Source organism: Glycine soja, chromosome 8 (assembly GCF_004193775.1).
Source record: "Glycine soja cultivar W05 chromosome 8, ASM419377v2, whole genome shotgun sequence".
NCBI lineage: Eukaryota > Viridiplantae > Streptophyta > Magnoliopsida > Fabales > Fabaceae > Glycine > Glycine soja.
In genome coordinates, this window is record NC_041009.1 from 46,571,541 (window position 1) to 46,586,961 (window position 15,421).

Consider the following 15,421-nt stretch of genomic DNA (forward strand, 5'->3'; position numbering starts at 1 on the left):
CTCCCTTCCGGCCTCGAAAACGCAGCCTCCGCCGGAGACAGCGTAACCGCCCACAAGATTCTGAAGGCCGCGCTGCTTCTGAAACCACAAATAGAAACCCTAGTGCAGCAAAACCCTCCTCATGTTTTGATCTCAGACTTCATGTTTAGATGGAGTTCGAAACTGGGAGTCCCCACGCTGCTCTTCACCCCCATGCCCATCTTCGTTGATTGCGTTTTTTAGGCCATTTATAGCCATCCCCAAGTGTTGCCTTCGGTTGTTCCTTTTGTTGTCCCTGCTGTTCTCCCACACACTATCACCTTTGATTTCAACCCATCATCAGCACCCGGGTTTGATGCTTTGGCTCAGCTTTTTCTGCACACCAAGCATAACAACACACATGGTATTATTGTCAACTCCTTTGAGGAGCTCGAAGATGGGTATACGCAGTGTTACCAAAAACTCACCGGCGTTAAAGTGTGGCACGTTGGCATGACTTCACTCATGCTCAATTTTACCAAGAAAAGGGCATGCACATCACAAAAGGATCAGGTATGCGGGTGCCTGCGTGTATATTAATTGCATATGTTCTAAAAAAAATATTTATGAAAAGCAAGGAGAGTTGGTGTTATTTCATGAAAAATGAAAACTGAGTGTTTTATTCTAACTTTTTTCATTATATTAATTGTTAGTCTTCTTGTGGCATATCCATTTTATGGGTATAACTTATCCTTTTTATCTTAGCACCGGGAGACAAATCTAATAAAAATCAAATCGAGTAATGGATTGTTCCATGTCAAATCATATATTTAATTTAGTCTTATCTTCATCTGCATTATTGTCGTGTTACATTTCCATACCGAACCCAAGCATTGCTGGTAAATGATATGGACCCAGGTGCATTTAATATTGATTCTCTATTTAACATTTAATATTGATTCTCTCATGCATATATAATATTAATCTTCTATTTTGATTTAAAGACTATTATTTAATCATCTCATCTCTTATAATAAAAGTATATATATAATTATGAATTTATACTTGTGGTTCTTGTTACGTCCTAATTGAATTAAATCAGAATAAGAGAAATATTAGATATATAGTTAAAGAGTGACCTAAAAAATTAATTAATATTATTTGGATAAGGAGATGTATCTACTTTTTTAATAGTCTATTATTTAAGAATTTTAATTATATATTATTGATTTGGAGTAATCATGAAATTAATGACCTATAATAATTATCTTCACAATGGAATGTGAGTAATCAAAAAGTCAAAAATCAAGATGTTAGAGTCCTTATATTTAAATATATTTGAATAAATTTCTCCAAATCACAAACACTTATAAAAATAATAAGAATAAATAAAATAAATTTTCACAAATTAAAATTTTAACTTATGTATAAACTGATTTATATAAGCTTTCTCATCCTGATTTTTTTCAAAAAGTTTATTTTTAATTTATGCATAAATTAATTTGAACTTATGAAAAAATTTCTTCCATTTTTTTTGTATTCTTTTCCTGATTATATAGAAGTTTATCTGAACATATTCGTAATAATGTCATGAAATTTTTGAAATAATTTAATGACAAATAACTTTGTCTCATAAATAGTTTAGAATAAATGAATATGTGTATATAATTATCGATATATACTTTTGACTCTAATGATTAAATGCCTCATGAGTATAGAATTGTGATGGCTTTTTAGTATGAAATAATTTATATTGAAAGAAAAATATCTATCTTGTATATATTTAAAGTCTCCGACAAAAAAATATTGTTGCTTTTGATAGGCAAGACTTCATTCCAACATATGATTAAAAAACTGTCTCATGAGTAATATTAGTAGCACACTGGGATTATTGAAATGTCTAATAATTATAAATTGGTTTGACGTATAAGTGGTTAAGTGTCTTAGGTGAACATTTGATGGCAACTCTTAGTGGGACGATTATAATTCTTTTTTATAAAACAAAAAAGTAATGTAAGACACTCAAGTTTAATTTTTTCACACATGATTTTTATCAAGAAATATGTGGATGTACAATAAAAATAAAGGTAGTGACAAAATTTCTCATTTTGATTAGCTATTCCAAATTTAGTTACTTGGTTTTGTAGGATATATTATGTTCCTTAATTCATTTTAAGTACTTAAAAATAAAATATTTTATTAAGAAATATTATTTTCATGTAATAAACATTTTTAATAGCTTTCATTTATAATTTCTTAAAATTAGTTTCAGTGATGGGCAAGCATGTCGTACTTTTATTGTATATGAAACATTAGTAACTGATTTTTTTTCCTAATATTCTTAATGGCTTTCTTCGTCAGACTTTTATTAATGTTAATAATTGTTTTGATTTGAATTAGAGTTTTACTATTGACACTTGCATAACTCTACAAAGTAATGGGCAAATGACATTTATTGACACTTCCTCAGTGATGTTAATCATTTGTGCCATTAATTCATCTAAATTTTTCTTGGGTTAAATTATCCATTTATTTCCTATATACATTTGATGCTACTTTAAATATTAGAAACGTAAGTTTTAGTCCTTATACCTGCATTTTTTTGTTCACGATTGATCCTTGCCATTACATCTTTGTTAACACTGTTAAGCTGTAGTTGATTAATTGGTTGACACCCAGCAATGTTGCGACTAAAATTAATTATTTGATCCTTATATACTGTTTTAAAAATTATTCTGAAGAAAAAAACAAAATGAGTTTTAGTCCTATACTACCTTTATAAATACAAAAGGGTTCTTATCGATCGATACATTCTTTCTTAACTATCAAGAAATATAGTTGGTAATGGTTCATATTGGTTATGAGCACCAACATTGCAGCAACGTTGGAGATTTCTCCTTTGCGACGGATTGTGATGAACACCTTCTTAGCACACACATCTTATGATCATTTCAACCTCTAAATAATTAATTTAACTTTTTTTTTCATATTTATCAATCCATTGTCATGTTTTAATTTGCCTACTCTAATTATTTTTCTTTATCTAACTCCTCCCTTTTAGATTAGCGAGGAGTGCCTCAATTGGCTTAACTCCAAGGAACCCAATTCAGTATTGTAGATATGCTTTGGGACCTTGTGTCGTCACAATAAAGAGCAACAATTGGAGATAGCACATGGGGTTGAAGCCTCAGGGCACGAGTTCCTCTGGGTGTTTCCTAAAAATATGCATGTTGAGGTTGAAGAATGGTTGCCACATGGTTTTGAAGAAAGGACTAAGGAAAATAACAGAGGAATGGTAGTGAGAGGGTGGGTCCATCAAGAGTTAATATTGAAGCATGTTGCGATTGGAGGGTTCCTAACGCAGTGTGGGTGGAATTCAGTGACAGAAGGGATTAGTGCTGGGGTGCCACTGATAACCATGCCAAGATTCGCTGAGCAGTTTTTGAATGAGAAGTTGGTGACTGAAGTGCACAAAATTGGGGTTGAGGTGGGGGAGTGTGAGTGGAGCATATCTTCTTATGATGCAGGGAGTAAGGTGGTTGGTTGGGAACTAATTAAGAATGCTGTGGAGAGGGTGATGAAGGATGAAGGAGGGTCACTTAGAAAACGAGCCAAAGATATGCAAGAAAAAGCACATAAAGCTATTCAAAAGGGTGGCTCCTCTTATAATAATCTCACTGCCCTTGTTCAATCCCTCAAACAAAAGAATATCCATGGTTGATGTTAATGGTTATGGTTGAACTTTTGTTTTGGAACTCTAGATTTGCTTCACATCATTTTCATCAGTATTGTTGAACACTATGCTTCAAGCACAAAATAATATTTGATAAATGCATCATCTTTTCCAACCATGTGCTCTACATCAAACACTAATTCACGATACCATCACCAATAAAGGAATGATTTTTACACATTTTATTTTGTAAACATATGGTGAACACTTCTTATATCTTTTTGTCTTTTTATATGGTATATCATATTTATATTATTTTTTTTCTTTCTCTCAAGAGGTGTTTAACATTTGAAATGTCTAATTTTATTTTGTTAACAATGGAATAGTTTGATGATGTTAGATAAAATTAGTTGAAAAGTTAATTTATTACTCCCTTTGTTCCTAATGATAAAATTATTTTCACAAATTTATTTGGTCTTTTTTATAAAATTATTTTTTAATTTTTAGATGTATTAATTATTTTTTTCTTCATATTTAATTTTTTTTTCAAACATTAATGAAAATCAATTAAGTAGATATATAAAGAGATAAAAAAAGAATAATTTTATAATGTTGATACAAATAATTAACAGATTTAATATGATTAATTAAATTAATTACTTAACTACTTCTTGAGACATAAATTGGTTGAAAATATCTTATAAATGGGAAAGTAGAGGGTAAATTTAAGTGTTAAAAAAATAATTATTGAAATAGTTGAAAAGTGTAAAATGAGATAAAATGATAAAATTATAATTTATTTTTAAGAAGATAATAAAAAAATTGGGTAAATATATTAAAAATAAAAATAAAAGAAAATATAAAAAACTAAAACTCAAAAATTAGTATTTTAGTGTTACATTAAAAATAAAATAATTATTATTTTTTTCTCATACACAATAATTATATTAGGATGGAGGAAATATATAAAGAATAATATGTTTTGATTTTCGATCGGAGCATTTCAAATGTTTGAGAGTAAGATTAATTTAGGATAATGTGCGGAGTTTCGTTACCTAAACATATATTTGAAAATAAATTTTTATCTTTAAAACTCAATTAACGAAACTTGAAAATTGAAATACTCTTCCAAATTTAAGTTTAATAATTTTAATCCAAACACAAATTAAAACTCGTTATACCAATATTTTTTATGATTAAACAGGACTTTACAAAAAATTTATTTAAGTTTATTTTTTTAATTATAATTTCTAATGTGTTTGTTTAAAGTATTTTTTATTAAAAAAATACTTATATAAAAATCATTTATTTTAGTTTTTTTTTTAATTTAAACAAACTGATTCAATGAACTCTCATGCCAAACAACGTCGTCCTCACTCTCTTCTCTTCTCTTCTCTAGACACTCAATTTTCCTTCCCTCAGAGGAAAGCATTCATTGTTAATGGTAACCCATTTTTCCTTTCTGTTTTGTATAAATTATAGAGATATCAGATAAGTTTGTTGTTTTTATCTTTCTTAATTTCTCTGATGCTTTGTTCTTATTCATCTATGACTCGCAAATGGCCTCTGTGTGGGAACGGAATTTAAATTTTTGTGAATCTGAGTTGAACGCCCCTGTCAATATCGTGAATTTAAATTTGATTTATAACGTGATGGTAGTTGTGTATTAAGTGTTTGATAAAATGCCAACTTTAGGTGATCGTTTGCAATGTGAATATGTTTATTTGCGTGTTAGGAACGAGAGTTAGTTAGTTATAAGTTTGTTACTCGTTGAGTTGTATTACTTGGTTTATGTACTTTGGTTTAAGCATTCTTGAGTTAAAAGATCAAAGTTATTATTATTCACAAACTCTGAGTTTTCGCTCTCTTTACTTTGTATTACATTTCGTCCATCTCTCTTGGTTTTGGATATTGCTTCGTTGTGGGCCCCCTTTGGTTTGAACCTGTGCTGATTACATAACAGTAGGGTAGCCTTTTCTTTAGTGTTATTAAGTTGACTTTAGAACATTTTAGTACTTTCTGTTTGTCTTGCGAGTTGTTCATTTTAATCTTCTGATTCGGTTTGAGATGCATCATGGATGCTGGTTGCCTTATGGTTTGTGCGAATATGTTTGAAGCAAGTCACACTGACCTAGGATAGCATCTTGGTAGTTTAGACAACATTATTTGATAACTGGTGGGTTAAGAGGTGTATGATATGTTGTAAATTGGTTATGACTTTAAATGGAAGTGTTTTTCCCCACAATTTTGCATTTGTGATTTTAACAGATCCTTTACATAAGTTGATTTGTCTGTATTATTATTGGTGTGTTCTCTATTGCACTGTACAAACAGAATTTTGGTAGTATTTTTCATAAGCTATTTGAGTACGAATTTGGTTAGTTAGGTGATTAATTACCAGTAGTAAATATGGGTTTGTTTTTTAATCAAAACTTTTACCATCATTCTTGTATGATGTTTACTCCCATAATTTTTATGTTTGGTTTTGTAATTGGTTAGATCCGTTTCAGTGCATTTTGCAATATGACTCTGGTGATTAATGTTTGGTCCTATTTTCCATCTCATCTTGCCATAGCTTGCTGATTCATCGAAGTGAATCTGTGTATCTAGAATAGGAATGGCTGTTGAAACTTTCATTTTTGTGAAATTTTCGTCTGGTTATTCTCATGAGCATATAGTTTTATTTCCCTTCTTTCTCCAACTTCAACTTAGAATAACTACAGTACTGTGTTGTGTGTGGGTCAAAGTTACATAACAAAGAGAATATTGTGCATGAATAAGGAAGGGAATAAAGCAAGTGAGAAAACATTTGAATGGGTAATTTTGGTGGGATCCATGTTATGCTGCAGGTCAGCGTTATGGCCTTGTCTGAGCTGGTTTATGTGAGTTAATGTTCATTAAACAAAATCTCTATAAATTCATACCAAGAGATATATTTCAAGGCTTCTATCACTTATTCAGCACTGTTTTGTTATTTCCTTCAGATGAACACTTAGCAGTTTAAGTTCATTTCCTTGCATGTGCTTGCTCAGACAATGGATATAGATGTTGTATCTTCATTGTTTTACTTGTGTGTTTAGAGGTACCTCTAGACTCAACAGTCATTAATATTAACAGTGCTACACTGCTACCTGATTATTTTTGCTTCCACATCCAGTATATAATTTGCATCACAATTAATTCATAGGTGTTTTTATAATGCACACAATGGAAATAAAATCTAAAACCTATATGAACTGTGGGTTTCTTGGTATGTCTGTTCTGAACTTCAGAAATAATTATGGCCAGATGCAAATCCAGTTAATGTGCTCTACCTGAGAGAAGATTGCTCTGGTGAAAATTGTTATATGACTCTACATGCTAATTGCAATTTTAATTGCCTGTGAATTTTGGACATCAAATTCTTTCATTAATTATGCTTTCTGATTCTTTAAATTTATTTTTCCTCCAACTATAATTTTATGCCTAGATGAGTTCTTATGAAGATAAGATTTTCTCCATATTCTTTTGCTTATAAATTTGCAGTGCATCAATCACAATATCATTTGATCATTTAATACAAATGGCTGAAGCTGGTAGCTCTCAGACGGAGACAACGACCAAACCTCCTCAACTTATATACCGGTGTAAGAAATGCAGAAGAATTGTTGCTTCAGTGGAAAATATAGTTTCCCATGAGCACGGGAAAGGAGAATCAAGCTTCAAGTGGAAAAAGAGAAGCAGTCAATCCTGGGAAACGGAAAAGCAATCAGTTGATTGCACCTCAGTATTTGTTGAGCCCATGAAATGGATGCAAGCAGGTACTTGTAAAATTCCCCTCATATTTTATTTGCCATAAAATATTTTGTCAAACTTCACACTAACACTGGATATGGATTGGATTTGAAGTACACGAAGGTCATGTGGAGGATAAACTTCTCTGTATGGGTTGTAATGCTCGTTTGGGTAACTTCAACTGGGCCGGTATGCAGTGCAGCTGTGGAGCCTGGGTTAACCCTGCGTTTCAGCTGCATAAAAGCCGATTAGATGAGTGCAATATGTAAACCAATCACCTTGCATTCCTAGAAGACCAGAGCTAGAAAAATTTTAGGTTATCCTTTTTGTGAACAAAAGACATATGGCAGCTTAGCTTGGAAGATTGCATTGTACAACTTCATGCTAGTTTTTGAATGAAACATACAGTAAATGGTTCTTATCATACTAATCTGCAATATAAGTTCCTCTTTTTTTTCCTTCTGTTTTTTCACCATTAAAATTTTCATTTTTTCACCATGTTCAGATGTAATGACTGGCATGTCAAAAGTGATACCACGATGTATGTAATTTGGGTCATGATAGAGGAATAAGAATTTTTGTAATGGAAATTATTTGGACTTCAATATCGTTCACAAACTATCAACTTATTGAGCTAGTAGCTAGACGAAAAAATTAATAATAACTTGAGAGGACTTAATTATAAATTTTTTAGTTTGAATAAAATAATAATTTCAAAACTAATATGTGAAAATCATTTTTCTTATTCTGTATGAAAAAAAAACTAGATCCTAAGGAAAGATACTTCTAGGCGTCCGCTAATAAAACTGCACTATTTTGATCAGCATGTGAAATTCATTTGGGTCAAACTTTTTTTGGTCATGGGTCAGACTCATAGCAGTTTTGGAAAGAGACAAATTTTAGTTAAAATGTTAAATTCAATAATTTTTTTGTAATAAAACTGTCTGACAGGTGTCCATTTTTTAAAGGTTCAACGGACTGTTAGGCCTCCAACTTTCGGAGGAAATAACACTGCTCTAAAAAAACCCTATAAAAATGCTCTTATTCAAGATTAGTTCCTATAAATACTCATTTAAGATAAATATTCATTTATAATCTATAACATTAATAAACGCAATAGCGTAATTTGATCTTCACATTTGTTTAGTTGTTTTTGTCCCTTAACTAATTCTACAAACTCCCCTCAAATTTAAAAAAAAAAAAAAACTAATTCTACAAACCATGTAACTAAATTCAATTTCAACCCCTATGACCTGCTACTACTTCTACTTAAACTCCACCATAGTAAAAGAGAAGAAGGATATGACATATTATTTCCTTCCATTGTTATTAGCTTTTTAACTTAATTATATAAACAAAGTTCTTGAAGAAAAAATTATAATGATTATGATTCAAACTTCAACAACAAATTAAAATCAAACTTTATGATATTGAGTTATTTAAAAATATTTAATTGTTTTCCTAATGCATGAACAATTTACAAAATAATATTAACTATTTTTGCTACTATTGCATACACCAAAAGAAGTTAATTTGTCAAATTTAAAATTGTTAAAATCCTATTTGAAACTATGACTCAAGGTAGATTAAAGAAACTTGTTTTGATTTCTATTGAATATGATTATTTCAAAATTGATTATCCACAAATTATTATTGATTTTGTCACAAAAATGCAAAATAAAATTTAAATGATTATGAGGGTATAATTTTTCAGTTCGCTCATGCCACTAAAAATATCAGTACCTACCCCGATGGATATCAAGTTTTTTACCTTGCAATTGGATCCTGAGATTAACTAATATTTGTTTTTTGACTGGCTGAGATTAACTAATATATTCCCATGAACTTAGAATGGACCACAATTAAATAAGATAAAAAAAATTAACGAACAAGTAATATAGTTATGATCCTCACATATAACAGAAATTTCAAAAGAAGGCGAACAAACAACCCAATGATTAAGCATTCCTGTCATTAGATTCTACAGTTTTAAAAATATACAAAACAACCACCAATATAGCCATGGTGTATAGATGCCTAGCCTAGTAGTTCAGAGGATATAAGTGTTATTCTCAAATCCAATGGTGTTATCTTAGGCAAATAAAGGATTATCTAGTAAACTAAGCACTATGAACATCAGAACAATTCATCATATTAAAAGGGACATTCTTACCATTCCTAGTATAAAAACTAAATTAATTCAAAAAACAAAATCTAAAGAGTCCATGGCATCATTTAGACTATTTGTCTTTGTAAATAAAAAATGTTGATATCAATCCATCCAGACCTACAAATGACCTTTTTATACTTATCAGAATTTCTTTCTAATAAAATTCAAGAACAGCAGAACAAAAACTCATCAAAATGAAAGGAAGCATGCTACAAATTAACACTAAAGCAAATCACATCTCATACACTTAACTAAAAAAGAAAAGGACATATAACATCTAACATAATAAGAAATGTAAACCATCCATTTTACATACAAGAACACGATATTGAGTTCACATACAACGTATGGAATTATCACCTTCTATCTGTCATCATTACAAATAGATAAATAAGACTGCAGTAGTTGGTTTTTAATGTATATATCATGACTACCAGTTGTACCAAAATCAAATGTTAAACCTAAAAAAAAAGCCATTATCCATTCCTGTGGCGAATTTTTTTTTTTACATGAGAGGGCCATAAAAACCGTAGTACTACTTTCTTATGCCACTGTAAAGTTGATAATATATATGTGCAGTGGAAACCACAGAGGAACTAAAAACAAAGTTCGTTAATCGCGGTGGTGTACCTGGACGACGAGCAGTGATAAATAAACACAGCATAAATCCCAATTATTGGCAAAAATAGAATCGAAATGTAGCGTTTTGAGCGCGGGCAGGTGAATGGACCCAATGGTGGTGTACCTGGACGACGAGCGTTGTGCAGTTGAAGACGCTGCTCGGAAATTCGAGGCTGCTGAACGACGACGTTTAGCCATGACTCTATGTGGGAGTAAGAGAGGTCGTTGCGGTCTCAGAACATGCTGGAGTTGAAGCAGAAGCGCGTGAGGGGATGAGTGAGTGAATGGCGGTGTCGGCGAACGTAAAGAAGGAGGAGTAGGGTTTGTCGTTTTGGAGAAAGGCTTTGTCGTCGAGGTCGAGGTCGTCGTCGTCCAACGCGCTCAGCTTGTCCTCCTCTCCCATTCTGCGATTCAGGGGAAGGCGCGCTGAGAAAGGTAGAGTAGAATAACTACCTTCTCTTTCTTCTTCTTCTTTGATGTTTTTTTATAACCATTTTTTTTTTTTTTGTCTTGTGAAAATAAAGTACAATTTCATTAAAATCACTTATGATATATTATTAAATTCTATCCAATAAGATGATTTTTTTTTTGGACATCTTATCTTATATAGTTTAATAAATAAATAAATAAATAATGATATCTTGATCTTTTTTTGTGAATATTTTGATCGTATCTCAAACAGTTAATTAATACTTTTAAGGTTAAATTTTACTTTTACTCTTATTTTATCTTTTTAGATTGATCTATCATCTTAAAAAAATTAAGTTTAATTCTTTATTTATTTACCCTATTTTTAAAGTGGCTCCAAATAATTATTTTCATGGAAGACATTACATTCAACATTAAAAAAAATAATAAATTGACATTTTTGGTTGATTTTAATCCTTTAATTTTTAAATTTGATTTTTTTTTAATGTGAATTTTATGACAGTTTAAAATTACTTGCTAGTGATTTTGAATATCACAAAATATGATTTCTTATAATTTAAACTAAAAGACTAAATTAAATTGATTTGAAAAATTAAAAAACTAAATTGAATAAAAAATAAATTAAAGAACCAAACCCAAAAAATAAATTAAATGACTAAATAATTAATTTAACCAACATATAACATACTAGGAAATGTAAACAAATCAATTGCGTGCAAGAAAACAATAATGGTTGAGTTCAAATACAAAGCATGGAATTATCTCCTAGTACAATTTGGAGGAAAAATCAAATGCTAAACCTAAAAAAGCAATTATCCTGTCCCCTACCAAAAGAAAAAAAAACATATTTTTACAGGAGAGGGGCATAAAAACCATGGTGCTATATTTTCTTGTGCCACTGGAAAGTTGAAAATATGTGCAGAGGAAATTACCAACAAACTAAAAACAAAATTAACCATATAGTATTCTTAGTTTACTTTATCTTCCCTTATATCTTTTAAACACAACTTTCTTGAATGAGCACTCCGCTAAGTTCCAAGTCAATCGCTAACTTCAAAAGCAAATGCATAACCTTTTGTGTCAAACATACATGCTAGCTAGTCGCACCTAACTGAAATTTCAATAGAAGTGGGAGAGGAGAAGGGGGTTGAGGAGCCACAAGAAAATAACATATTCTAAGCAGTTTGTATCTTAGGTCAGCCTCAGTGGTAATGAGTTCAAAAATATTTTGAGGTTAATTTAATGATCCACATTGTAGACATGCTGAAGCATACTCAAAGTTCAGAGCTATAAATCCAGTCCTATGTACTGAATAACAAACAGATTAAATACAAAATGAAACAGATGAATAGCAAAATAGACACTAAATGAGTTAACCTATATTGTACACACAAACACAAATATGTGTAACCAAAATTAGATTTAATATGTAATATACTATATCACAAGTTCATAACAATATACTACCAATCCTCCAAAACCATGAGTCGCATTTTATGTAGAAGCCAATAAAAAATGTAATCATCCGGAAACAATTGCACTACCTACAAGCCTATCAATTACCATCATTCAAATAAAAGTTTGAAAGTCGAATTGCCACTCTGGCACATGGCCAATTTTTGTAGCATTTCAAGGTTGTATCGTCGATTTGAGGAATATCTCTTGTAGACTGTCATGATCTGTAAAGCTCTTGAATTCTGCATTATATATTTTGCAAATTGCAGCTCTCATTCCTTGCCTTCATAATTCTTAATAGTGCACCTTTTAAGTCTCGTAGCAATGCATTTAGGAACATATTGTGGGCAAGCCCAAATCTTCGGACGAGACGAGTGCAAAGACAAAAGCTTATTAAGAACAAAAGTTTGAAGCTTGGGGCAATGCTGTAGCATTTCAAACATCAAATTCCATATAATATTGCTCCTAAAGTTGAGCTCCAAACGAATCAAATTATGAAACACAGGAAAACACTATTGGTGACGCTGCAAAAGTTGTAAAGACAACATGAATATTCAGGCAATATTTTAGTACTTGTTTATCTAAAAAAAGAAAACAAATCAGCAAACCTCTAAGTAACACTGGCGGACCTCCAGTCATGTGAGGGTGTGCACTTGCATCCCCTCATTTTTTAAAATTTATCAAATTTGTAAATAAAATCTTATATTTTTATATTTTATTTCATTTATATTTATATAATTGAATTCACTGATTTTATTTTTTATAATTTGTATCCATTGACTTAGGATTTAGGATTCGTCACTGTTAAGTAGAACCACAGATACTTCACATTACACACCACCTTGAGAGAAATCTCGAAGCCATCGTTATGACAAATATATATCTGCCCTCAGCAACTTGGGCATGCTCAGTTAAGGAAGGAGGAGTAAGGTTGTCGTCGAGGTCGAGGACGGAGAGCCGCACCGCCTGCCCGCCAGCACTTCGAGAGAAGGCTAGCTTGTGGCGATGGCGTTAGTATTTGGGAGGAAGGACAGAATGTGACATAGCACTCTGTTGGGTAAGCTGATCAGTGTGTCCTCCTCCCTTTCCATTCTCACACTTAATACAATAACCACCTTCTCTTTTCGGACTCAATTTCTTTCCATTCTGAATATAAAAATATAATTTCATAAAAATCGGTTAATATATCATAATATTAAATAAAAGCATTGCTATAATCATAAAAAAATAAAATAAAATACAATGTCTTTATTTTATTTTAAAAATTATAAGCTCATTACAACAAAAAAAGCCACATTGGATCCTACAAGAGCTTCGAGGATTCCCAAAGAGCACATGAACAACAACTTCCGTGGCGTGATCAAAGATATCATTTAGATGAACAAAATAAAAGTTAAAGAAACATAAACATTGTTACATTAATTATTACAAAATTTAAAAGTTAACAATAACAGAAAGGTTGTGGACAGAAAATTGAAAAAAATGACTAAAATAAAATCTTTCGAAAATGTAAAAGATTAAAATAAAATTTTTAAATATTAATGTATCAAAATAAAATTAACCTATATTTTAATGGAAAACACTTGTTAAATAAAATATTTTAATGGAAAACACTTGTTAAATAAAATATTAAATATATCTAATAATTAGTACGTATTTTATTTGGTGTGTTTTGTATGATAAATATTTTATGTAATTAAATTTTATCATAAATAAATATTTTTAATAGGAGTCTTAAAACCAATCAAATCGTTTTAAATAGGTATAAAAAACAAAAAAGGATAAAACTGAAAAAACAAAAATTGAACAAATCGCATTTTGTACTGCGGGTTGATTCAATTTCCAATTTCTACTGTGAAAAATGAATAAAATTAAACCAAATCGCTCATTATAAATCGATAGCAATGAAATCAATGGAACACAAATTAATGAAATGAAAAACTAAATACAAATCTATAAAATCAAAATTGAAACACAAATCAATGAAAAATAAAAGCAAAACATAAATTGTAGCAACAAAATTTGAGAGTAGAAATGCACAAAGATGAGAGAGGGGGGGAGGGACGAACCTAATCGCCAACAAGAAAGAGGGGGGTGGCTATGATGAACTAAGAGCATTAAGTCAAGGGATCGAGTGTAGAGCTGTAGAGAGAGAATACAATTTCCAGTTCCTATTGTGAAAAATGAATAATATTAAACCAAATCCCACGTTATAAAACGATAGCAATGAAATCAATGAAACACAAATTAATGAAATGAAAAACGAAACACAAATCAATGAAATGAAAAGTGAAACATATATTGTAGCAACAAACCCTAATTTGAGAGGAGAAATGCACAAAGATGGGGGAGATGAACCTAACCACCCGCAAGAAAGAGGGAGGCTATGATGAACTAGGAGCACTGAGTCGAGAGATCCAGCGTAGAGCTATAAAGAGAGAACACAATTTCCAGTTTCTATTGTAAAAAACGAAATTAAACCAAATTAGGGGTGAAAACCAAAATAACACCATAAACAAATAGGACTTATTGAAGAGGACATTCTTACCATTCTTAGTCTGTGAAAACTAAAATAACACCATAAAAAAAATCTAAAGAGCCCATAGCATCATTTACACATTTGTCTTGTAAAAAAGTTGAAATCAGTCCACCTAGACTTGCAAAATGGGCTACCTTTTCTACTCTATCAGAATTTCTTTCTAATAAAATTTCAACAACAGAACACACCTCATCAAAACAAAAGGAAGGATGACCACAAATTAACACCAAAACAAATCACACCTCAAGAATTTAACCAAGAAAAAAGTAAGACGTATAGCATACTAGAGAATGTGTAATAGTTGGTTTTTAATACAGTATACCATGACTACCAGTATTCTACATCTGCTTTATTTGCTTTTAAAAATAGCTTTCTTGAATGAGCGCTTATTTAAGTTCCAAGTCAAATACAAACTTCAAAGCAATAGCATAACATTTTGTGTCAAACATGCATGCTTGCACCCAACTGAATTTTAATAGAAGAGGTGGTGGAGGATAAAAGCAGTATGAGGAACTAGAAGAAAATACTCAATTCCAAGTGGTTGCTATTTGGGGTCAGCCTTGGTGGTTATGAGCTCAGAACAAGTTAGAGGTTAACGACCTACCTTGTAGACATGCTGAAGTATACTCAAGTTAGGAGATCTAAATCCAGTCCTATCTACTCAAGAACAAACTGGCCAAATACCAAGCAGATAAATAGGAAAATGGACACTAAATGAATTAACCAATATTATACACACAAATATGAGATAACAAATATTGATTTAACTAATATATATCATAAGTTCATAACAAGCCTAACA

General features: G+C 31.0%; 2 protein-coding genes across 2 annotated transcripts; both read left to right on the forward strand.

Annotated features, from left to right (window-relative positions):
• The first annotated feature begins 417 nt into the window (after nt 1-417).
• LOC114423712 (UDP-glucose flavonoid 3-O-glucosyltransferase 7-like) lies at nt 418-3,805 on the forward strand. Its single transcript, XM_028390572.1, has 2 exons — nt 418-531; nt 3,020-3,805. Exon 2 carries the CDS (start codon nt 3,182-3,184, stop codon nt 3,677-3,679), a length of 498 nt encoding a protein of 165 aa, XP_028246373.1. The 5' UTR covers nt 418-531; nt 3,020-3,181; the 3' UTR covers nt 3,680-3,805.
• A 1,170-nt stretch (nt 3,806-4,975) lies between these two features.
• On the forward strand, nt 4,976-7,867 carry LOC114424317 (probable inactive dual specificity protein phosphatase-like At4g18593). The gene is made up of 3 exons (XM_028391161.1): nt 4,976-5,075; nt 7,157-7,431; nt 7,520-7,867. The coding sequence occupies exons 2-3, from the start codon at nt 7,194-7,196 to the stop codon at nt 7,672-7,674; spliced, it is 393 nt and encodes a 130-aa protein (XP_028246962.1). The 5' UTR covers nt 4,976-5,075; nt 7,157-7,193; the 3' UTR covers nt 7,675-7,867.
• The last annotated feature ends 7,554 nt before the right edge of the window (nt 7,868-15,421 follow it).